Source organism: Hippopotamus amphibius, chromosome 2 (assembly GCF_030028045.1).
Source record: "Hippopotamus amphibius kiboko isolate mHipAmp2 chromosome 2, mHipAmp2.hap2, whole genome shotgun sequence".
In the NCBI taxonomy this organism is placed as follows: Eukaryota; Metazoa; Chordata; class Mammalia; order Artiodactyla; family Hippopotamidae; genus Hippopotamus; species Hippopotamus amphibius.
Window position 1 is genome coordinate 10,599,804 of NC_080187.1, and position 23,688 is coordinate 10,623,491.

Consider the following 23,688-nt stretch of genomic DNA (forward strand, 5'->3'; position numbering starts at 1 on the left):
AAAGTATATATATTCTCTATATGCTTTTGGGTTTTTGTTTATGACGGATGTGGCTAGTGGCAATGCAAGTCTGTAGTTTACTGAGAGATCAGTACTTTGACTCTTCCTTTTTCTTTTCACTTTTAAAGAAAACTGATTTCACACACAAACACAGAATAATATAGAACTATTAAAAAGATGTCAGTGGAGATATAAATGAAAAGTTGCCCACAGTGTATTGTTAAATTTTAAGAAGCAAATTGTGAAAATAGCATGTTTTACATGATCTTGTTTTATCAGAAATTCTCTATTAAACTTATGTTCTATAAACCATATTAACTCTTAGTGGGGACTCTTTGCACTTAGTGCCCAGTTTGGTCCATTTTTTTCTCGGGGGCTGATTTTCTCAGTGTCTGGTGCATGTGAGTGTGTGTATTTTCTGTGCTTGTTTGTATAAATGAAAGTGTTTTGTTCAGCATTAGGCCTCGATTGGAAAGCGATCGGAAGGTCTCTCTTGATCAGCTCTGTAAGTCTGTGCTAATTGCACATGGTGGTGGGTTGGAGGGATGTGTGGTATTCTTCCCCACACTATTCTCCAAAGAACCTCTTTGAGTTATGAGAATTAAACACCTCTCTGCTTTCAAGCATTGATGTAATGTAGTTTTTGCACATTTCTTTTGAAATAGAAAAGATTCTTTGGGAATAATTAAAAGAAGTTATTTTTTTGGTTGTCTCCTTCCCCACCCCCCATATTTGTGTTGGTCTGAATAGAAAACAGGTTCACAGTGCTTATAGAGAACATAATATATTGGTAGTGGTAGTGGACCAGCTTTGGAACTTGGGAAAAAACGGGTGAAGTGGGAGTCCAGCCGGAATAGCACCAGCTTTTAACAGGGGGCCTGTGCTTCCCAGCCTTCCTTCACTGTTAGTGCTTACCTTTTGGCTAGCTTTCCTTTGTGTTTTCTCTTTCTTTCTTGAGTTCACAAACTGGTTATTAAACTTATTAGTGCAGTGTAATGTACTTGCAGAAAAGTACACTTATTATAAGTGTATTTTTTTGCAAACCAAACACATCCATGGGTTTGTACTTGGACAAAGAAATAGAACATACAGCATGGCAACAACCCCCTGTATTCCCTCACTTGGGCTTTTTAACTGTTCATGAGCCCAGTGAAAATGTGCGTTTCAGTGTATGAAAGGCTAGACTTTCTATGTAATGTCTTATTTGGATACAATAAACTTTCTTTTTACTCTTGAAGGTGTATCTTTTCTTCTTATACTTATTAAGCTGTTCATCCAAGTTCTCAGAGCCTTTTCATTTTCCCAGCCATGAATATCTTAATGGAGTATTTTTCCTGACAGAAAATACCTTCTTATAACATGTGCATAATAATCTCTTCCATCCACTCACTGTGTAAGAAAACATAGTCCAGAGAATGAGAAATGGATCAAATGAATGGCGTTTTGCTTATAATAGCTCTTGCATGTAGTTACAGTAGTAATGAAGTGAGAATGATGTTAGAAATAGCTTTGAATAATGTCAGAAAATGATCAAAAGCCTAAATGCTTGCAGGGTTCTAGTTACCATGGTGACTAAGACTGCCGAAGCAGAATGGAATACTTGGTGGGATTATATAAGGCAACATCTTGAGACATGTATTTAAGACATGCAGCTGTGTCTACCAGTGATATCCATGACTTTTGAAACAGCATTGGCCTCCAAATCAGTAGTTATTTGACTCCAGAGGAGCAAATACACAAAGCCAAAATAAATGTTGGAAGCAATAAATAAACTAATGAATATACATATAGTAAGAAGTGCACCAAAGTGAAGTGTATTGGTCTTAAAAAAAAATAATGGCTGAAATTTTTATTAAACATGCTCCTTATATTTCAAAGTAAAGAAGAAATCATCTACAGTGCTTTCTTCAACAGCCTATTTTTAGGATGCCCTGATTCCTATATAGGAAAGGATTACTAAGAAATTAACAGTTTTTTCCACCGTCCCCTTTCTCCCCTCCCTAGCTCTCTTTTTCCTCTCCCATCCCTTTTCCTTCCCCTTTCTGTTCCTTCTTCAAAAAATTAATGCTTTCCTAGAGGCAAAGTTCTGCGAACAGGTAATAATAAAGTATATATTATTTCAGAGGTAATACCCTAAACTATCTGTACAAGCTTGTGGTGCCTACTTTCATTTTATGTGGTTTGCTACTCAAAACAGTTGCGCTTGCAGTTGAGGTAGACTGCCACCTGGGTGCAGTAGATGTCGTGATTGCATAATCTAGAGGCGCACTGACTGACAAAAGTTTAATGTGAGCCACAAATGTGATTTAAAATTTCTCTAGTAACCAAATTCTAAAAACGTAGACAGAAAAAAGTGAAATTAATTTTAAGTGTATTTTATTTGATCCAATAGATCCAAAATATTTTCTTTGAACATGTAATCAATACAGAAAAAAGTATTGAGATCTTTTACATTTTTTTATACTGAATTTTTGAGGTACACTGAATATTTTACACTTTCACACATTGCAGTTCAAATTAGACACATTTCAAGTACTCACTAGCCAAATGGGGCTATTGGCTTAGGAAGAATTCCTCCAACTTTTAGCTTCTGTTCTCAGGATGGTCCACTGTGCTTTCCAGTAGATGCATACTGGCTGTTTGGGGGGTTCTCTTCTTCACAGTCCATCCTCTGTCCCCATTGTTTCTTCTCTCTCTTCTTGCACAGGTGCTGATAGCCGGCAGATCTTCTGGCTGTTGGTGATTTGTTCCCACCCACTTGTATTTTGGGATTCGAAGGCTGCCTTATCATTCCTATGTTAGTTTGCTATCAGAACAAAATACCACACACTGGGTGGCTTAAACAACAGAAATTTATTCTCTCACAGTTCTGGAGGCTGGAAGTCCAGGGTCAACATGTCAGCAGGCTTGGTTCCTTCTGAGGCCTCTCTCCTTGGCTTGCAAATGGCCATTTTCTTGCTCTGTCCTCACCTGGTCGTCTCTTTGATTATGTGCATCCCAGGTGTCTCTCTGTGTGCCCTAATCTCCTGCTTATTAGGACACAACTGAGTTTTTGACTTGTTGTCAAAACAAGTTAAAATGTTGTTGTCAACAGCATCCCGAGAGTGAGCTCCCGGAGAAGGACTTTACTGACGTAGAATCAAAATCTAGGTTGTTTTTCCCTATGGTAGAAAGGAGAGAGTATTAGATTACAGACTCTAAAGGGTTATGAATTTCAGTCATAGCTCAAAAGTTTACTGGCCATGAGTTCCCAGGCAACTCATTTAAGCTCTCTCATCCTCGTATGTGTGTGTGTGTGTGTGTGTGTGTGTGTGTGTGTGTGTGTGTGTGTGTGTGTGTGTGTATTTATATGTATTACACCTACCTGTGCTGGGGAAGCCATGCGTTTTAGGACCGGACTAAGGAAAGAGAATCCAATGAAAGACACGGTTAGAACAGAAAGAAGAGAGGAACAAGATGGTGAGGAAGTGGTGAGCCACGTCATTGCCATAGAGGGGACTGATATGAGGCCTGGAAAGTGGCTGTTGAACTTGAATTTTATGTGTTGGTAGGCATCAGTGATCTTAGTGAATTCAGTTTAGTAAAGATGGTTGATTTATAGAAACTTGGAAGAAACTTCCTGTGTTGACATTTCAACTCTTCATTTGAAACATCTCTGAGAAGTAGGTTTAATCATTTGCACTACACTTCTTCCTATCAGTCTCCCAACTTTAGTTGGTAGAGTTGAGGATTTGAAAAAAGAGTGAGATTAGTGTTGTGCTTTCAATTTCCTCTGAAGACTTGGTAAAAGGATATGAGCAGCTAATTTATAACATAGGTGCCTTTGCAAAATGTGAAATATAAGGTCCTTTGGCTTATGGGATAATTCACACAGCCCCATTTAATTTAATTCCATGGACCATTAATTTCTCATCTCTACTGACAGTAATGATGACCAAATGATATATTCAGAGTTTAAAACTAGAGTCAAGCTCTGAGTAGTTGAGGAATTTATCTAAAACTCTTTATAAAGCACCTTAGTTAATTGTGGACTCTAATCATATTAGAGTGGCTTGTATATTAGCTTCTGTGATACGTTTCACTAGAAAAAAGGTGATAATGGGACTCACCCTTTAGGAAGTTTTTTTGTTTGTTTTTGTTTTTTTCAAAAAACTTAAACCCTATTTTGAAAAAGAAGTTGCTCTCTTTACAGCAGACTCTTCAGACTGGAGAAGTAGATGCTCTAAATTTTTTTAATGAAAATAGTGTAGAATTTAGTCAACATTGTTCGTAGCTGTAAGTCAGAAAATACTTGTATGTTACAACTTATGTTTGGAGCCTTGTTCTAACCTTTTAGACCTTCTTTTATGTGCTTTTAGCCCTCATAGAAAAGTCCCTTCCCCTAAAACCCTTTCCACTGAACACCTGAAGTTTTATAGTCATGAAATACAATACTGAGTTCTAATTCTGTTTTCTCCCTTAACAAGATATATCACTGAGATTTATTAAATGGTCAGTTTTGGAAATGCAAAGGAACTTGTAGGCAAATGCTTACTTGAAAATTTCCCTGGAGACTTTACATAGTATCTTTAAAGAAGCACTCAAGGGTTGTCATTTCTCGTGAAGTTGATGTTGCAGCCTAATGCTTTTATATAAAATACAGTCTTCCTAGCAGTAGCTACTTGATAAGAGTCTTAAAGATTCTAGCAACAGCTTCAATTAAAAATAACTGATTAGCTCTTCCTAATGCAGCCTCTTACTAGAGATCCATGGAGACATAAAAAAGATAAAAACTTGCAATAAATGTGGAAACTAGTATCTATAGTTAACCCATTCTGTAATCTGAAATGTTTGTATTTATTGTAAAGATAATGGAAATAGATTTAAAACTGGAGTTACTAGCTCATTCTTGTAATGTAGTGTCGGAAATTTTTGGGTAGGAAAACCTTTTGCTTTTTTACTCATTGTCTTAACATCTGGTACAGAAATGCAAATCTTCTTTTACTCATTAATTCCATTTACAGAAATTTGTCTTTTACTCATATCGCATAGCTGTTCAGGTTTATTAGTATGAAGATGTTTATTGCAGCATTTTCATGACAGGGAAAAACTGGAAGCAGTATAAATGTCCATCGGGAGGGGATTGGTTAAATAAGTTGGTTTATTATGTACTACATTATACACAGTCAATATTGATATAATTCTGTATGCATTAAAGAAACCTGCTATATTATTAAATTAAAAAAGCATGTTACAGAACGTTACATAAAGTTTGATCCCATTTATGTAAAATAATAGAAAAACTGACATTTAAATTACATGAAAATGCATTTTTAAATTAATTTTATTTTATTGGCTGCGTTTGGGTCTTTGCTGCTGTGTGTAGGCTTTCTGTAGTTGCGGAGAACAGGGGCTACTTTTCGTTGCGGTGCTCAGGCTTCTCATTGCGGTGGCTTCTCTTGTTGCGGAGCACAGGCTCTAGGTGCATGAGCTTCAGTAGTTGTGGAGCGTGGGCTCATTAGTTGTGGCTCGTGGACTCTAGAGCACAGACTCAGTAATTGTGGCACACGGGCTTAGTGGCTCTGTGGCATATGGGATCTTCCCGACCCAGGAATCGAACCTGGTGTCCCTACACTGGCAGGCAGATTCTTAAGCACTGTACTACCAGGGAGGCCCTGAAAATGCATTTTTTAATGGTGGTTATTTCTGGGGACTAGAAGGGAGAAGCAATAAGGTGTTTTTTATTTCTTGTTCTTATTCTCCTATCTGTATACTGTGTAGTATTTTTGTTTTCTAAGAGACATATTATTTTCAAAATTGAAAAAGAAAGGAAGACATGAGGTCTCTGTGATAGATTGTTTGTAAAAGTCACTTCCTTCCTCATACCCATGCCCATGAGTCATCTCCCTCTCACACTGACACTGGGCTTGGCCATGAGATTTGCTTTGACTGATGGGACAGTGCAAATTGATGCAGAGACTTGAAAAGAAAAATGCACATCGAAGCTGCCCTCTCTTTTGCTGCTCTTGGGATCCTTGCAACCGGCGTCCTGTAAACAGACCCAAGCTAGCCTGTTGGATGACGAGAAACACGTGATCCAGCACCTTAGCTGCTGGCTAGGCTGAACATCCACTACTAGCTGTCCACAGTTGCATGAGTGAGATAAGAAGTGTACCATGCTGTAATCAATGAATGATTATTATTCCTTTATAACACAAATGGCTTTTGAGAGTGCAACACTCTCAAGATTTCATTGGTTCTGTCTGTTTGATTCAGGTTAGCTTCCGTGTACTGATAGCCATACCCACAATATTTTGAGACACTTGCCTCTCTCTTTTCTAGACTCTATTACAGAAACCTTGAGCTTATCAGGTTTCTACAAGACAGCCTAATCCTTAGATTCTTTCCCCAGATCTATTTTGTCCCCCTGAAAGAATATGTCAATACTTGGGGCCACTTTCATAAATTTCATGACAGGCTTTAATGAAGAGATTTTGCCCTGGGGATGAGACTGTCCTAGGTGGCATTTATAGCTAGCATTTCTCAATTGGGTCTTTTACACTTATGCATTAGAAATTGTTGTATTTTTCAATCTTGAAAGTTCTGGAATTTGTAGATTTCCTCTTTTCCTTTTCAGCCTTGCTTGTAGCTAGTTCTTTTCTGAGTTTATCTCTTTCTCGTATTTTGTTAAGTGTGCCTAATAGCATACTCTTTCCCAGCTTCTTTGTATAAATCCATAAGTTCATTAGTCTCATTATTTGCTTTCCAAGTTACTTCAGGCAAGTGCAGTTTTGCCACTGTACTATCTGTTAGCCTTCAGTAACAGTTACTTACCACTCAATCCCAATGCCAGTGTCCTGTGTGTATTTCTTTTTTTTTTTTTCTTCAAGTTTTTAAAAAATTTATTTTATCGAAGTCTGGTTGATTTACAATGTTTTGTTAATTTCTACTGTACAGCAAAGTGATTCATTTAATACATATGTATATATACACACACACACACATTCTTTTTCATATTCTTTTGCATTACCACATGAATTTCTCATGGCAATAACCAGTCCTGGTACCGGTTTCTGTACTGGCTTTTCCTAAATAAGGCTGCTGCAATAACTCCAAAATTTTAGTACCTTACTACAGTAGAGATTTATTTCTGGCTCCCGTGTTAGCTACAGGTTGTCTGCAGTTCTGAGGCTCCATTAAATGTGTCTCACTCTGTGTGCCAGGCTGAGGAGCAGCCCTTGGTCTAAGGTCAAAGCGAAAAGTAAAAATGCTGAACTGTGTCATGACTCTTAAATCTTTTCCTCAGACATGCCGTACGTAACTTACAATCAGATTTCATTGGCCACAGCAAGTTATACGACCAGGCCCAAGGACAAAGATGTGTAGTTTCACTTACAGGGAAGGGATAGAATAGTTGAGAACAACAATACCACCTGCACGTCCACTTCTAGATTTATTCCCTAAAGTAGTGTTTTTCCAAGTGCTGAGTTCTTAGCTGCAGACAAACATGTGGAAGTTATCAGTATATAAGTGAGTATGAAGAAGATCACCCAGGGAGAGTGGAGATAGTGTTAGGGAGAGGCATCTACAGAGGAGACTAAGAATGAGCTGTCAGAGGTGGAAGACAAGAAAAAATGTGTCCTGGACCCCTGTGATAGAACTATTTCTGCTCTAGAAATTGTACCTTTTTTCTTTTTTTAAAGAAAGCCTGAATGCAGATGCTTTAAATCTGTCCAGTTTGTGTCATCACAAGACTTAATTTCCAAGTAGCGTAAGAGATTGAAAATGAATATATGTTTATTTGTCATTACAGAGATTTGCCACAATATGGGCAGAAGCAGTGGCAGTCCTATTTTGGAAGAACTTTTGATGTTTACACCAAACTCTGGAAGTTCCAGCAGCAGCATCGGTAAAGGATTTTTATAGTTAAAGGAGAGTGAGGGTCCATTTTCTATTAGTCACAGTTTTGACCTTTACTACCTCAGTGCTTTTTGTCTCTTAGTGTATTTTAATATATTTCATCTTTGTGACCCAAAGGAAAACGAATTGATTTTTTCCCTATTTATTTAAAATTTTCAAATATAATATTTTCTGATTTTTAAAGACTATTATGTCTGAAATGGTTCAAATTAACATAGGTAGGCATATTTGTGGTTTCACTCTAAAACAGGTGTTGTTTATTGGCCAAGGCTATTTGGGGTGTGTTGCTTCTCATTTTCATGAACATAGCTCTGAGCAGTTTATTTTTATATTTCAACCTACTTTAAATAGACATTTAATAAATGCTTTTTGAATTTAATTGAATGATTATGTTGAAATCTCATGAAAAATTCATGAATTTCAATTCATGTATTCAAAATTTCATGATGAATTGGGTGGTATTTTATCCTATTAAATTAACAGATTTGGTTATTTTTGAAATTTATAGTCTTTTATTTCTATTTTCTTATCTCCTATATAAAACAGACAAGTCTTGGATAATCGGTATGGCTTGAAGCGGTGGCAAATAGGGGAAATTGCTTCTAAGATTGGGCAGCTATACTACCATTATTAGTAAGTGAATTGCAAATGGGAAAAACAAAGCATTGTCCTGATTTAAACACAGCATGCAGAAGTATGCAGCGATACTTACTTGGTAGGAGGGAAAACTGAGGAATTTCAAGTGAAATCCTCATAGTTCAGATCATGTTGATCAAGACAATATTTTAAAATGACCTTTCTATCAAAGGCTCACCTTCTGAACATTTGGTCAGATTCATCTGTAAATTTAAAGGAGTATGATCTTGGTTTTAGATAAAAGATAAATACTGAATGAATTTATGGTTCTTAATGGCTTCACTTGGATCTTAATACTGTACAGAGACATATTATACCTGGTATGTTTGAATGAGTGGTTTTCAGGAGGACACTTTAAAACTCATCCTTGTATGATATGTGTGAAAGGTTGCATGAAGTCAATAAAGATACTTTTGACTATATCCTTAGAGTAGTATCATCTGTATAGTCCCACTCATGAGTCAACGAAAGAAGAGAGCTCCTTTTAGGACCTGTATATCTCATCATCATTAAGTGATATCAGGTATTTCATAAAAAAGGCTTGGACCATTTGTAGTTTAATAGGCCAGAAAATTCCTTCCTCTCCCTGTCTTTTGGCATGCCACCCAGATTCCCACTATTAAAATCACTCTCCCTGGTAGAATGTTTTCTTAAGAAATCCCTTGTAAAACTAGAAATTTTATTGTATGTCAACTGTACTTCAGTTAAAAAAACAAACCAGAAATGTTAAATAGAAAATCCAACTCATCAGCATCCTATGAAGATTAATATGGATTAGTCCATTTCTGAGTCCTCTGAGAAAAAACTAAAGAAATGAGTCATAGGACAAATGACTGTATGGATTTGGGGAAGGTCATGAAAGGCCTGGTCCCGGGTGGAAAGATTTAACTGAGTGGAATGCTGTTTGGAGAGGCCTTTCAAAGAATGAGAATAATGGGTACTTTGGGTTGCCATCAAAAAAGGCTTGGGAGCGGTGGGGGAGGTATTTTGTTTTTATTATCATTATTATTCTTTTTATACATTTTAAGGGTAATATGATTATTGCTTTGCTGATTCAAATTTAGGATAGTCATTCCCATCCCCTGGAGTAGAGGAAGAGAGGAATAATGGTAAAGTTTGTGACACTGTCAAATTTAAAGATTTTCTTTCTTTCTCATAGCCTGCGTACATCTGAGACCAGCTATCTGAATGAAGCTTTCTCCTTCTACTCTGCCATCAGACAGAGATCATATTATTCTCAAGTCAATAAAGAGGACAGGTATGCACCTACTGTTTTTAAAAAGAGGAAGATAAAGCACTCAGAATTTTTAAGTCTGTGGAAATTACGCAGAAAAGCACACATTTGTTTATAACTTTTATTCATTTAATGGGCTTTATTGTGTACCTGCTATATACTAGGGCTTCTTAAGCATCTGGAGACGCATTACCTAAAAGCAATAAATATTACAGATGCTATAACAGATGTCACAATACCAGGGTAGAGTCAGAGCACAAAGGAAGGGTGGATTATTTCTTTATGAGAGATTTGGGTCACGCAAAGTTTCATAGAAAAGCAGCAACTCCAAAATGAGGCTTAGCTGATACCTTAGTTCTGTTCAGTCTGTGTCGTCTTAGTTCATATACATTCAACAGCTGTTGATAGCTGTCATGTAGGACTAAAGAAAGTGCTGTAATGCTGTTTGAATTTTCTTTTATAAATCCAGTACCATTTTACAGTTGTATAGCTCCACTGTTAGGGAAAAAAAAATCATGTAGAAGTTATTCATCCCCAATAATAATCTGTTGAGCCCTTATCATGTATGGTCCATGCTTGGGTGGGAGGAGGAAAATGAAAAGAAGCTGGACGAGTGTACTCCTTTCCTTTTTGATGATTACCTTTTCATGGGAGTCCCAGACATATTTGGGCTATGGTTAGATTCCAGATGAGGATGCCATTATTGAAGAAATCAGGTATCTGCTGGAGAATCTTTATTGCTAGCATTCCAGGAATTGTTGGAATATCTGACTCTTCTTTCTACTCCCAGCAACAGAACTCACTATTGTTATATAAGTGGAAAGATTGTATTCTCTTAGAAACAGAAAAAAACATAGTTTTTACTTATTTTTCTAGAGAACACTTTGTGGTTGGCTATCATAGGCTTTCCAGCTAAATAGCAACATTTTGGGGAAAGCCCCACTCTTGTAAATCCCCTTCATTCCCTTGCAAATCTTGTTCAGACTTGTCTAGAGGAGTTTGCTTGAAACAAGTAAGGTGTGTGGATGCTGAATTCTACATTTTTCCCCAAGTCTCTTTGGCATTGCCCTACTTCATTCTTCTATCAGAAGTTCCATCTAATTACTTTCAGATTTTCTTATGATTTGCTTCATATGCTTTCACTGTAGATGTATTTCCTCCAGCTCCCTTCTTTTTGCATTCATGTTGTACAATTTGTCTGAATACTTGGTAAGATAAATTATATGTCTAAAAAAAAAAAAGTAAAAGGGCTATGTAACACTGTATGAGTATGAAAAATACATATAAGCAAAGAACTATTTTAAGCAATAGTATAAAATACCTTATATAATTCAGTTTTCTGCATTTTCTACTTTGTCAAGAGGGAAATTAGCCTTAGGTTCCTTGGTTAAAACCCAACAGTTTGAGTTATTAAAATCATTTTCTACCCTAATAGCAAACACCACATATGAATTGTTTTCTTGTGCTGCCTCCTAGAGCAGGGCAGGTGAACAGAGGTGGGATTATTTGGAACCAGGATGACAAAATCTCTTAGGGCACTCATTTAGAATCAAAGGACAATCCAGTCTAAAATCTTGACCTTGTTCCCTGTACCTTAGGAAGGATTTTGTTCAGTTGGTAGGTTGTTTGTTTCTTAGTTCACGCAGGGCAAGGGGGCCAGTCAAGGTAGCAGTTGGCGGCAGCTATTAAAATCAACAGCTGGTAGATTAAAACTAAGTAAGAAAGTATTCCACAATTTCACAGTTGCTTTCAAAGGCAAAAGTCTCTCCTCCAAAGGTCGGGTTCTCTCTGCATTGTCTTGTACCTAAGGATTATGTCAAAGCCAGGAGGGGTGGTACATTCTAACAATTACCAAGGTGACTGCCTATCACCAAACATAGACAGCTCTCAGAATGGCTCAATTCCGTGGCCCATCCTGTTTAGTGGAGGAGACATTAGCACATAATCACTTGTACTAGGAGCTTCAAACCCCAATGGTTGTAAATGACTGAGGCTGAATCTGGTCAGAGTTAGATGGGGAGAAGGTGAAGTTTCCAAGCACACAGAGGCAGAGGGGAGATGTTGCAGTTGGCCACCTGGAGCTTCTCAGGCAGATGTGTCAAGAGTCAGCATCTTACAAACAGCAGTCCTAGCAGCTTGGATAAGCCTGCAATTCTGGATTGCCAGAACTTTGTCAAAGAGAATTATGATGTCGCCTCTAGTGGTGACAGTATGGAAGGTTTTTAATAGTGGAAAATGTGAATCTAAACTTGAAGACCTTGACACCTCCCAGTCGTGTTGTTTGTAAGGAGGACTTGATTGTGGGCCTTTCCAGTGAGGTCCGCAGGATGACTTCTTCTGTAGCAGGCAGGAGGCCCTGGACCATCATTCAGGTTTTCAGGCTTGATAGGAGAGCCTCTCATGTGTATGAGTGGATAGCAGTTCAACACAGTGGTTTCCAAAACCTACCCACTTCTATATGTTTATTTAATACAGGGGTTGGCAAACTATAGCCTGGTTTTGTACTGTCTGGGGGCTTAGAATCCTTTTTACATTTTTAAAGCGTTGTGAAAAAAGAAAAGTTAAATATGCTATAGACACCACATTTGGCCTGCAGTACCTAAAATATTTACTGTCTGGCCATTTACAGAAAGTTTGTCAATCCCTGGTTCAATATATGTTCATGTAGTCTATGTTACATGATTGTATAATTTATTATGTAGATTCATAGGACCTGTTTTTTCTCAAAAATTAAAGGAATTGTCTTATTAAAATTTTAAGTATGAATTGACATCTACCTCCTTCTGTTTTGAATTCCACTTCTGACAATGCGTCAGGCTAGATAATCTAAAATACTATCTTCAAAACACCTAGGAATACTGGGTAAAAAAGATCAGTCATCCCTTTAAATGGACAGCTTAGCTGTCAAGAAAGTGAGAGAAATCCCTAGGTCATTAACCCTCTGACCTGTGCTGTGACAGCCTTGCAGGGGTGTGGTTGGTTTTGGTGACGTAAAGGCGCTTCTAAGGATTTCTTAAGAAAGAGGAAAATTGAAACTAAAAGGAAGGGATGATATACAAGGATTCATGAGAAAAAATTATTCCCTTGCTTCCTAAAAAAGCATGGACTTTATAAGTCAGTAATCTTTGTAATAATGGCTAATTGAGGTTATTAAGATAAAATGGGGCCAAATCTTGGATAGTAACATGAAAGAGGAAAGAAAACAAAGAATTAAACCATAGTAATAAGATCCATTTATTGTTCAGAAGAAGCTTTAGAGTAAGTAAATTTTGCTTATTAAAATATTAAGAAAAATATTTTTAAAGAACACAAGGAGAAGGTGTAAATTCAAAACATGTAGGGGAAGGAAAGTGAATTATGATCATTACAGTAAAAAGTAGGAAAGGAATATATATGAAAAAAAGTATAATCATAGTACAAAATAATAAAGTAGAAACAAGTCCAAGTACATTCTTAATCATAGTTAATGAAAGTGATCTACACTTCCTAGGGAAAAGTCAAAGATTATCAGTATGCCTTTATAAGAAAAATTAAGTAATATACTATTTATAAGAGGTCCTCCAAAGATGTAAGGTACACAGGGAAAGGTAAATGAGACAGATACTAAGGAGAAGAAATGCTGCTCTATTTATGTATACACTGTTTATATTTAAGGCAGAAAGTATTACTAAGGATGGAGCTTTACTTCATAATGATAAAAGGAAGAACTCAGGAAAATAAAAAAATTCTAAACTTGTATATGCCCAGTCATATAGCATAATAATAGAGCAAAAAGTGGCATATTTTTAGGGAAAAATTGACAAATGGTCACAAGTATTGTACATGGAGATTTTAATATAACATTTAATTTATATGTCAAGAAGAAAGCAACTATAAGATTTGAGTAACATAATTGAAAGCTTGTTCTAATGTGCATAAAAGTGCATACAATAAGCGGATGCACATAATTTTCAAGCTTATATGAAACTTTTGTGAAGTTGGCTTATATTTGCCACAAAAAAAAAGATTCAATAATTTTTCAAGTATATGTTGTCTAACCATGGTGCAATTCCATTAAAAATTAAGAACAAGGTCTTCCCTGGTAGCGCAGTGGTTAAGAATCTGCCTGCCAATGCAGGAGACACTGATTTGAGCCCTGGTTCGGGAAGATCCCACATGCCTCGGAGCAACTAAGCCTGGGTGCTACAACTACTGAGCCTACGCACTACAACTACTGAAGCCCATGTGCCTGAAGCCTGTGCTCCACAGCAAGAGAAGCCACTGCAATAAGAAGCCTGCGTACTGAAATGAAACTCTGCAACTGCAGAAAGCCCCCACACAGCAATGAAAACCCAATACAGCCAATAAATAAAAAGAAATAAATTACTTAATTAAATAAAATAATAGTAATGATTCTAAAGTTAAAAATCAATAAATATCTACATTATTAAAAAAATTAAGAGAGAGACATAGTTTAAAAAAATCATTATGTCAGTTAGTAGGCACGTTTCTAAATAATTCATGGGTCAGAGAGGAATTTAAAAAATTTTTATTATGGAAAATGCGAAACACAAAAATATATTGTTATTATTATATTTGGTTTTTTCCTTTTTTTTTTTAATTGAGGTATGGTTCTTTTACAATGTTGTGTTGGTTTCTACTGTACAGTAAAGTGGAGTTCCCTGTGCTCTACAGCAGGCTCTCATTAGTTATCTATTTTATACATACAGGTTATTAGTAATGTAGGCTGTGGAAAACAGGAAGTAGAAACTGGAAATGTCTGGTTTGAATTGATACGGGATAAGTTTGTTTGTTTGTTTTGGCCGCACCATGAGGCTTGAGGGATATTAGTTCCCTGACCAGGGATGGAACCTAGGCCCTCAGCAGTGAGAGCTCAGAGTCCTAACCACTGGACCATCAGGGAATTCAGATAAGGGATTAGTATTAAGGGTCAGGCGTGAGGAGGTGTAATATAGATTATAAACAGGCTTTGATAAGTTAAGGATGTGTGTTGCTACTCCTAGCAATCACTAAAAAACAGTAATGAAGAAGTGTAACTAAGAAGCTGATGGAGGATATAAAAGAGAACACTAAAATCTATTTGATTAGCTGAAAAGCAAGCAAGGAGGGAGCAGTAGAGGACCACAAACACAGAGGGGCAAGTAGAAAACAAATAGCAGGGTGAGAGTTGCAAACTCAGCCAAGGCTAAATGTAAATGGTCTGAGTTCCTGAGTATACATGGCAGAGATTGTCAAAGGAGATAAAAAGCAAGACTTAACTATATACTGTCTACAAAAGATGCATTACTATGAAAAGACAGGTACTTGAAAGTAGAGAGAGCGAAAAAGATATGGCATACAAATAGCAAGCACAAGTAAACTGATTTGATTATATTAATGTTACAAAAATAAGATTTCAGAACAAAGAATGATTCCTAGAGCTCTCTTTGCCTTGTATTTTCCTGCCTGTTGTCTTCTCGTCTTCCCTATAGTCTTAAACATGACTCTCTCTAGGAAGCCTTCTCTCACCCGAGATCCAGTCCTGTGAGCTCAAATAGCATCCTTTGTTTCTCCTATCATTGTAATATTTATTCCACTGTTTTAAGTATTTATCTGTCTCCTCTACATTTTAAATACTTTTCTGTCTGTAAGGTCTGTGAGGAAGGGACTGTCTATAGTTGTGTTTTTTTAATCATTCTAATCTAGTACTTAGCATAGTGCCTGATGCATCTGAGTTTCAGTAGGTACTTGCTGAATGCATATATGAATGAGCAATGTAATGAATCACTGAGTAAGAAATGTGTTAAAAGACTCTGGGTTCTATGAAGCAGTGTTTCTAACTGTGCGAAATAGGATCAAAGGAGTTTGAAAGCTATCAGAAAGTTAGAAAAATCAGAAAGCATATTTTCTTTTTTAATCTAATGAATGGTTTTCCATTTATCTCCCTTAGACCTGAGCTGGTAGTTAAGAAGCTACGATACTACGCAAGATTTATAGTAGTTTGTCTGCTTCTCAACAAAATGGATGTTGTGAAGGATCTGGTAAAGGTAAATGTACTTTAAAATAATTAAAATCCTAATCTCTCAATGTGTATGGATAATTTTTTTTTTTAACTAGATTTAACGTTAAAATAATTTTGATATATCTAAATCATTACAACTTTCAGAGTATGGTAACTTCTGACAAGGGTAATGATAAAAAATGTTTCCAGCTCTCATCATATTTCAAACACACTTACTAGAGATAATTGTCTTAATTCCTTACTTCTGTCCCCTCAGCTCATTTTACATTTCATCACCCATCAATGAATGGCTGGCAAATGCAAACAAAAGTTAAAATATTTAGTTTAAGAGAAAATAATTGAAAAGTTAGGTCAAGAAAAGTGTTTTACAAGGGTGTTGCGAATGAGCTTTGGTTTTTCCTCCCTTTAGTATGTCTGCATCACTCTGTCCTTCATTAACTCAGGTAATTAAGAGTGAACTGCATTCTAGATTCACTTAATATCTGTAATTATTGCATGCTACATTCTGGTTACACTCTGTATTCAGTTAGTGGTTTCAGTGGCATACTTCTTGATTATTTGGTGCTCAAGGATAACATGCTAGTTGTTTTTTTATTCATTGAAGTATAGTTAATTATAGTATTGTGTTATTTTCAGGTGTACAGCAAAGTGACTAAGTATAACATGCTAGTTTTGACAAGCCTTGTTCCTCCATCCCCAGTCACTAATGAGACTATTTCCAAAAGAAACAGTATGCTCTAAATCCGAAGAATTTATATTCCTTTTTTTTAACGTTAACATTTTGGGGGTTTCATGTTAAATGCTCGAGAGGAATCCTCCAGAAGGCAGGGCCATGCATACCATTTACACACACACACTTGGAGGGCCCCTGGGGCCCAGCAGTCCATTCACAGTAGGGACCAGGAGATGGAAGATGCCTCATCTGCTGGTTGCGGTATTACCCCCGCCCCCTACCCCAGCTCTTCTGCCAGAATTCCTCAACTAAATTTTATTATTAATTGGGCAGGAAGGAGGTCATGGGTTCATTCCTTCCCGACCCCGCGCCCCCCCCCCCCCCCCCGTTAAAAGAACGATTACCTCAGTTTTCACTCCTTAGACATAGATATAGCTACCTTTTTGGTATTTTGTTATTTTTTTAAGCAATCATGATGGATTAGGTGTATACTTGGTGTGGAAAGAGTATGACTTTGCCATGTGATTTGCAAATGGGTTGAAAAGCTACTGTGAGTGTGTTTTATTTTTTAATTTACACTATTAGAGTGATTTCCGCCACCCCCATGTCAGGTTTTTACCTTGCATGTACTTGGAGTATTTATTTCATCTATTAAAATGTTATATTTCTCAGAAAAAAAAAATTGGGGGGTTTACCTTTAAGAGTTTCCTATTAATAAAGTCATAGCTGTTGTAGCACTGGGTAGGTATGGGTCACTCTGGGTCTCTATGAAGATCTTATTGACGTGTGTCATTCTGGAGTTTTAGATTTTGAAGCAAGCCCATGTAATTTTCACTCTTTATTTTTGTTGTAATTGGGACTATATATTGATAATAATCAAACTTCCTTAACTATATCAGTTTCTGTCAGGAGTATCGTTCAATATAGCAATCTACTTTTTTGTTTTTTTCTATAACCGTTTTTCTTTGTGGTATTGTAAAATCAGGAACTCTCAGATGAAATTGAAGATTATACTCACCGCTTTAATACTGAAGATCAAGTGGAATGGAACCTGGTTCTTCAAGAAGTAGCAGCTTTCATTGAGGTCAGTTCTTGACAAGAAAGGTTGTCATAATTATGTAAGTAAATGTGTCTGTGGTATGCATTTTTATTGTGTGTATATGTCAAAAAGAAGGAATAGCTTCTTACATTGGCATTTTGTCTTGGCCATCAACCACTTATTGCTTTTTCTCCAGGCAGACCCTGTGATGGTATTAAATGATGATAATACAATTGTTATCACATCTAATCGCCTTGCTGAAACGGGAGCCCCATTGCTGGAACAGGGCATGATTGTGGGACAGTTGTCTCTGGCTGATGCACTCATTATTGGTAATTGTAATAACCAGGTAAAGAATTGTGAAAGCATTATGCTGAAAATTCACTTTGAAAAATAGTACTTTAGATTGTTACAGAATTATCATTTCCTTGTAAATATCCTAACATCCATTTGCTAGGAAACAGTTAATTAAATTATACTGTGTCTACACATGGATTGTATTACAGACATTTAAATGGTTTAGGAAGAATTTTTAATCACAAAAGAAGATATGTATAATATGGCAAGTGAAAATAATATGGACCTATGTAAACAGGATTATTTCATAAATGTTAAAATGTCTACATATAATACATATAGGCACAAGAAAGAGATAAGAAATTTACCAAGATCATAAAAGATTTATCTGTAAATAATTCAGCAAAATTTTAAGTGATTTTTATTTTCTTCTTTACAACTTTCTAAATCTGTATATTACTTTTACAATAAGGCAAAAATGGAGGAGTTATTTTTAAGTACATTTGTCAAAAGCACATTTCAACAATTTTTTCATGACAGAATAATCACATGATGGTGAGGATTTAATGAAGTAGAATTTTTAAAAAAATTTTATTAGCTTCTGCTTTTTATTACTACCATACTTATACTTGTGCCTAATTTGCTTTCTTTCTTTTTTTTTTTTTTTTTGGTTGCATTGGGTCTTTGTTGCTGCATGTGGGCTTTTTCTAGCTGTGGCAAGCAGGTGCTACCCTTAATTGCGGTGTACAGGCTTCTCTTGTTGTGGAGCACAGGCTTTAGGTGCTTGCGCTTCAGTAGTTGTGGCATGTGGGCTCAATAGTTGTGGCTCACAGGCTCTAGAGCACAGGCTCAGTAGTTGTGGCGCTGGGGTTTAGTTAGTTGCCCCACAGCATGTGGGATCTTCCCAGCCCAGGGATCGAACCCATGTCCCCTGCATTGGCAGGCCGATTCTTAACCACTGCGGCAACCAGGGAAGTCCCTAGAAATTTAATTTACTGAAAATTTTGAGATATTGGAAAAGTTACCAGTGAATACATTTTTCTATATGCATTGCTTACACAAATTTTAATTTTGAATCCTTCCCTTACAGCTGTCATTTTTGTTGTTGTTAACTTTTTCTTATAATTCTCCAATTTTGGCTTTTATAGAAATTAATTTGCAAATTTCTAAATTAAAACATTTTAATTTAAATTAAAACCTTGCCTACATGAAGTTCTATAGAAGTATTATTCAGAATGGAATAGAGGGCTTCACTGGTGGCACAGTGGTTAAGAATCCACCTGCCAATGCAGGGGACATGGGTTTGAGCCCTGGTCTGGGAAGATCCCACATGCCTCAGAGCTACTAAGTCTGTGTACCCCAACTATAGAGCCTGCGCTCTAGAGTGTGCAAGCCACATCTGTTGAGCCCATGTGCCGCAGCTGCTGAAGCCTGCATGACTAGAGCTTGTGCTCTGCAACAAGGGAAGCCATCGCAATGAGAGGCCCACATACCGCAACGAAGAGTGGCCCCCGCTCTCCGCAACTAGAGAAAGCCCATGCGTGCATCAGCGAAGACCCAACACAGCCAATAAATAAATAAATAAATTTATTTTTTTAAAAAATAGAATAGGAAGGACTTCCAGTGGGTAAGACTCAGCGCTCCCAGTGCAGGGGCCCAGGTTCAATCCCTGGTCGGGGAACTAGATCCTGCATGCATGCCTCAACTAAGAGTCCTCTTGCTGCAACTAAAAGATCCCACGTGCCTCAGTGAAGACCCTGTGTGCCACAACTAAGACCTAGCACAGCCAAAATAAATAAATAAATAAATATTTTAAAAAAGCCAGGAACCAAAAAAATGCCCACAAATTTATTGTAAATAGAGACACAGATGTAGAGAACAAACATATGGACACCAAGTGGGGAAAGCAGGGCGGGGGAGCATGGATTGGGATTGCCATACATACATTACTAATAAGAAAAGAAAAATTAAATTGTACACTTTAAATATATACAATTTATTGTATGTCAGTTATGTCTCAATAAAAGTTCTTAAAGAAAAAAAGGTAGAAACGGATACAGTTTTTTTTGTTTGTTTGTTTGTTTGTTTTGCCGTGATACATGGCTCGCGGGATCTTAGTTCCCCCACCAGGGATTGAACCCAGGGCCCTGGCAGTGAAAGCACTGAGTCCTAACCACTGGACCGCCAGGGAATTCCCAGGATACAGCCTTAAACATTATGTAGTGCCAAAATGTAATGAAGTGATTTTAAAGTGGGTCATAGTCATATTTCAGCCTGGCTGTTTTGCCAAAAGTTGGCATGTTTTATAGGATCTAGCATAGGTCTCTGTATTTACATGACTACTTTTTGTTTTTAAAAATACCTGTGGAGGGCTTCCTAGGTGGTGCAGTGGTTAAGAATCCGCCTGCCAATTCAGGGACACGGGTTCAGTCCCTGCTCCAGCAAGATCCCACATGCTGCGGAGCAACTAAGCCCATGCGCCACAACGGTTGAGACTGCTTTAGAGCCCATGAGCCACAACTGTTGAGCCCATGTGCTGCAACTACTGAAGCCCACGTGCCTAGATCCCGTGCTCCTCAACAAGAGAAGCCACGGCAAGGAGGGGCCCGTGTACCACAATGAAGAGTAGCCCCCACTCACTGCAACTAAAGAAAGCCCGCGCACAGCAAATAAAAGACCCAACACAGCCAATAAAATAAATAAATAAATTAATTAATTAATTAAAAAAATACCTGTGGAAATTGATGGATTGATAGAAGTATTGCTAGATGGAGAGAGATGTGATAAAGCAAATACAGAAAAATGTTCATGTTATAGGATCTAGCTGTTGAGCATATGGTGTCACTGTACAACTTTTTAAATTTCTGTCTTTTGAAACTTTTCATAATAAAATGCTGGAGAGTAAAATATCCAATGTCATCAGGTACACGTGAAAGTCAAGAATAACAATGTGATTAAACACTTCAAGGTCTGCGTACTACATTAACGGTCAGGTTTGTTTTCCTTGCAGGTTAAGTTCAGTGAACTAACTGTCGACATGTTCCGGATGTTACAAGCCCTGGAAAGGGAGCCAATGAATTTAGCTTCCCAGATGAATAAACCAGGAATGCAGGTGATCTTCCCTCTGCATTTGCAGTTTGCTGCTTCTGCTCCTCATGGAGTGCTGTTCAACAAGTGCCAAGAGTGTGAATAAAGAATTCTCCTGATGACACACAGGAGAAATAGATAAGCATAATGATAGTAAAAGTAAGGTATTTGCTGAGGAAGAGAGTAAAAACGGGCATTGATAATTCATAGGTCAAGCACGGTTTGTATAGTCATCCCTCTTTATCCACGGGGAATTGGTTCCAGGACCCCTGTGGATGCCAAAACTTGCAGATGCGCAAGTCCCTTAGATAAAGTGGCTTAGTGTTTACATATAACCTGTGCACATCCTCCCATATACTTTGAATCATCTCTAGATTACATATAACATCTAATAGAATGTAAATGATATGTAAATAGTTGTAAATACAATGTAAATGTTATGTAAATAGTTGCTGGTGCACAGCAAATTCAAGTGTTGCTTTTTGGAACTTTCTGGAATTTTTTTTTCCAAATATTTTTGATCCACGGTTGGGTGAATCCACGGACGCAGAACCTGTGGAGGCAGAGGATCAACTGTACGTGCATTGTTTTCTGTGTATAAATATAGGAATCAGCTGACAAGCCTACCAGGAGAGAGAACCCTCACAAGTATCTGCTCTACAAACCAACCTTCAGCCAGCTGTACACATTCTTAGCAGCATCTTTTAAGGTATATATCATCTGTATTTTTTACTATGTGGGGAAAGTGTGCCTTAGATGGAATCTGAGTCACTCTTCTCTTTGAATATTTGAGTCAAGAATTTAGGGAAAATATGAAAATGGAAACTGCCTTTAGAATGTCCTAATCATATCTGTTTTTGGAGTGGAAATTGCTTATGACATTTTATGAATTCCCCTGCCATTAATTAATGGGAATATTGATTAATTATCATTCTTCCTCCAGGTTTTTACTACTAAACTGCCTTAGGCATAGCAGTCAATGCAGAACTAAAAAACAGGAGCAGATTATATAGGTGTGTGCTGTATTCAGGCAGCTCTGGGAAACATTCTAGTCATCTGAAAGAATCATGAGTAGGGAATTCCTCTCGGTTTGTATAGAGAAAGGCACAGATAGAAGTTTATCTTTTAGACCTATAGTCAGGATCTTTACTTTTCCATTTTAAGTTTTCCAGAGAACATTCTTTAAATGATGGGGTTTTTGAAGCAGAAGCTGTCTTCAAAACTTTTGGCAGTAGTTACAGATTAATAACGAATCTTTGCTGTGTAGACAGTTATAAGTTGGAACTATCAAGAGTGACTTTTCTCTGGGAAAACCATTATATGTTAAATAAGGTTCTTGTTTTGCCTACAGCTTTAAAGTGTCATGGACTTTCAATAAAACTGTTGTTTTCTGTTTGTCGTTTTGTATATGTGATTTTCTTTAATTGCAGGAGCTGCCTGCCAATAGTGTGCTTCTGATTTACCTGTCAGCCACTGGCGTTTTCCCCACAGGTCGTTCTGATAGTGAAGGTACAATAAAGGAATGCTCCCTGTTGTGAGCAGGGCTTGAATTTTCTTTATTTTCTACAAGTCACTGGCCTGTAGCCCACAGACTATCTCAAGCTTTCTAGAGAGGCTCCCAAATTTGAAACCTGGTCTATTTGCTGAATTAGCACTCTTGTAGATACCCCAGTCTATTTTATTTGCTGAAATATTATATGATGAAGTTCAAAAATCATTAGCAAAGTAACATACTACATGCATGCCTCACTAACAGATTTGCTAAAAGCATACACATATATGAACATGGAATAACCAAGCATAATTATCTGCTTCACATCCTTGAATCTTTCTGAGCTTTTAGTGCTTTAGGGAATCTGTTCAGTGGCTTCAGTGTGGCTGAAAGTCTTGTAGAAATCAGTGCACTTTTGTAACTGTGAAAGTTCAAGTCCTTGACATGATTTTGTTTTGTGTCCTTTCTTCGGTTTTATGGATTTAATCTGTAGAATATTGGGATGCTATTTCAGAATAAAAACTTGAAAACTGTCCAGAACATATGAGTCCAGAATATATGAAATTGGTCAAAATAGATGAGTAACTTGGATGTAAACAAGGCAATTAAATCTTTATCTGGACAAAAAAATTTTTCTTAACATCCTTAACATTTTCCTCCTCATTTGTTTGTTGAAATTTGCATTCCTTTATACAATGCATGTCCCTGCCATCTTCCTTGCATGACCTACAGATCCTTGTAAAGTGTTAAAATGAAAACAAAACAAAATAATCTGTCTTTTCATTGCAGTGATTTTTTAAGGGATAAAATATAACACTTAAAAGTGATGCAAAATCATAAACTACTTTAATTTTTTGGTAATAAAGGTAGTAATTTTATTTTTAAATAATTATTTCCATGTCTTATAACATATACTATTTAATTAGATTTTCTGGGCCCCCACTTAACATATTGATTTCTTGTCATATTGATCTCGTTTCAAAGTACAGTAGGTACTAACCAAATGGTCCTTTGAGAGAGATTATTCCTAACATCTCACAGTCGCTGTTCCATTTACACAAGAGTTTAACTAACTGATAGGACCAGTGGGAAAAGGCTAATTCCCAAACAAGAACTACAGTGGTTGATATAATAGTAATGATAATGGATTTTTTTCCTACACTGATATTTGGCAATTCTTTTCTTATAAATGAAGTTTTTGTCAATGGGAATTTTTAAGTTCCATTCAAAAATTTCCCTACATTTTACAATTAGTGGCTCGCTTAAAATTATATTTAAGAAATTATTAGGACTTCATTCTGCAGCTTTCTTACTTAAATACTTTTGTTGA

At 36.9% G+C, this 23,688-nt stretch overlaps 1 protein-coding gene across 3 annotated transcripts in view; it reads left to right on the forward strand.

The window, feature by feature from the left end:
- The window catches only part of SCAI (suppressor of cancer cell invasion), a 130,725-nt gene that overhangs the window by 72,337 nt on the left and 34,700 nt on the right, over window positions 1-23,688 (forward strand). For 2 of the 3 annotated variants that reach the window (XR_009051533.1, XM_057724314.1), the window contains exons 4-12: window positions 7,793-7,888; window positions 8,446-8,532; window positions 9,695-9,793; window positions 15,699-15,795; window positions 17,429-17,527; window positions 17,679-17,831; window positions 20,790-20,891; window positions 21,474-21,575; window positions 22,297-22,375. Coding sequence is in view for 2 of the 3 variants with exons in the window: in XM_057724314.1 (XP_057580297.1) it covers window positions 7,793-7,888; window positions 8,446-8,532; window positions 9,695-9,793; window positions 15,699-15,795; window positions 17,429-17,527; window positions 17,679-17,831; window positions 20,790-20,891; window positions 21,474-21,575; window positions 22,297-22,375 (914 nt within the window). In the remaining variant the exon portion in view is untranslated. The remainder of the gene's footprint in view (window positions 1-7,792; window positions 7,889-8,445; window positions 8,533-9,694; window positions 9,794-15,698; window positions 15,796-17,428; window positions 17,528-17,678; window positions 17,832-20,789; window positions 20,892-21,473; window positions 21,576-22,296; window positions 22,376-23,688) is intronic. The other variant, XM_057724315.1, reaches the window with a different exon arrangement.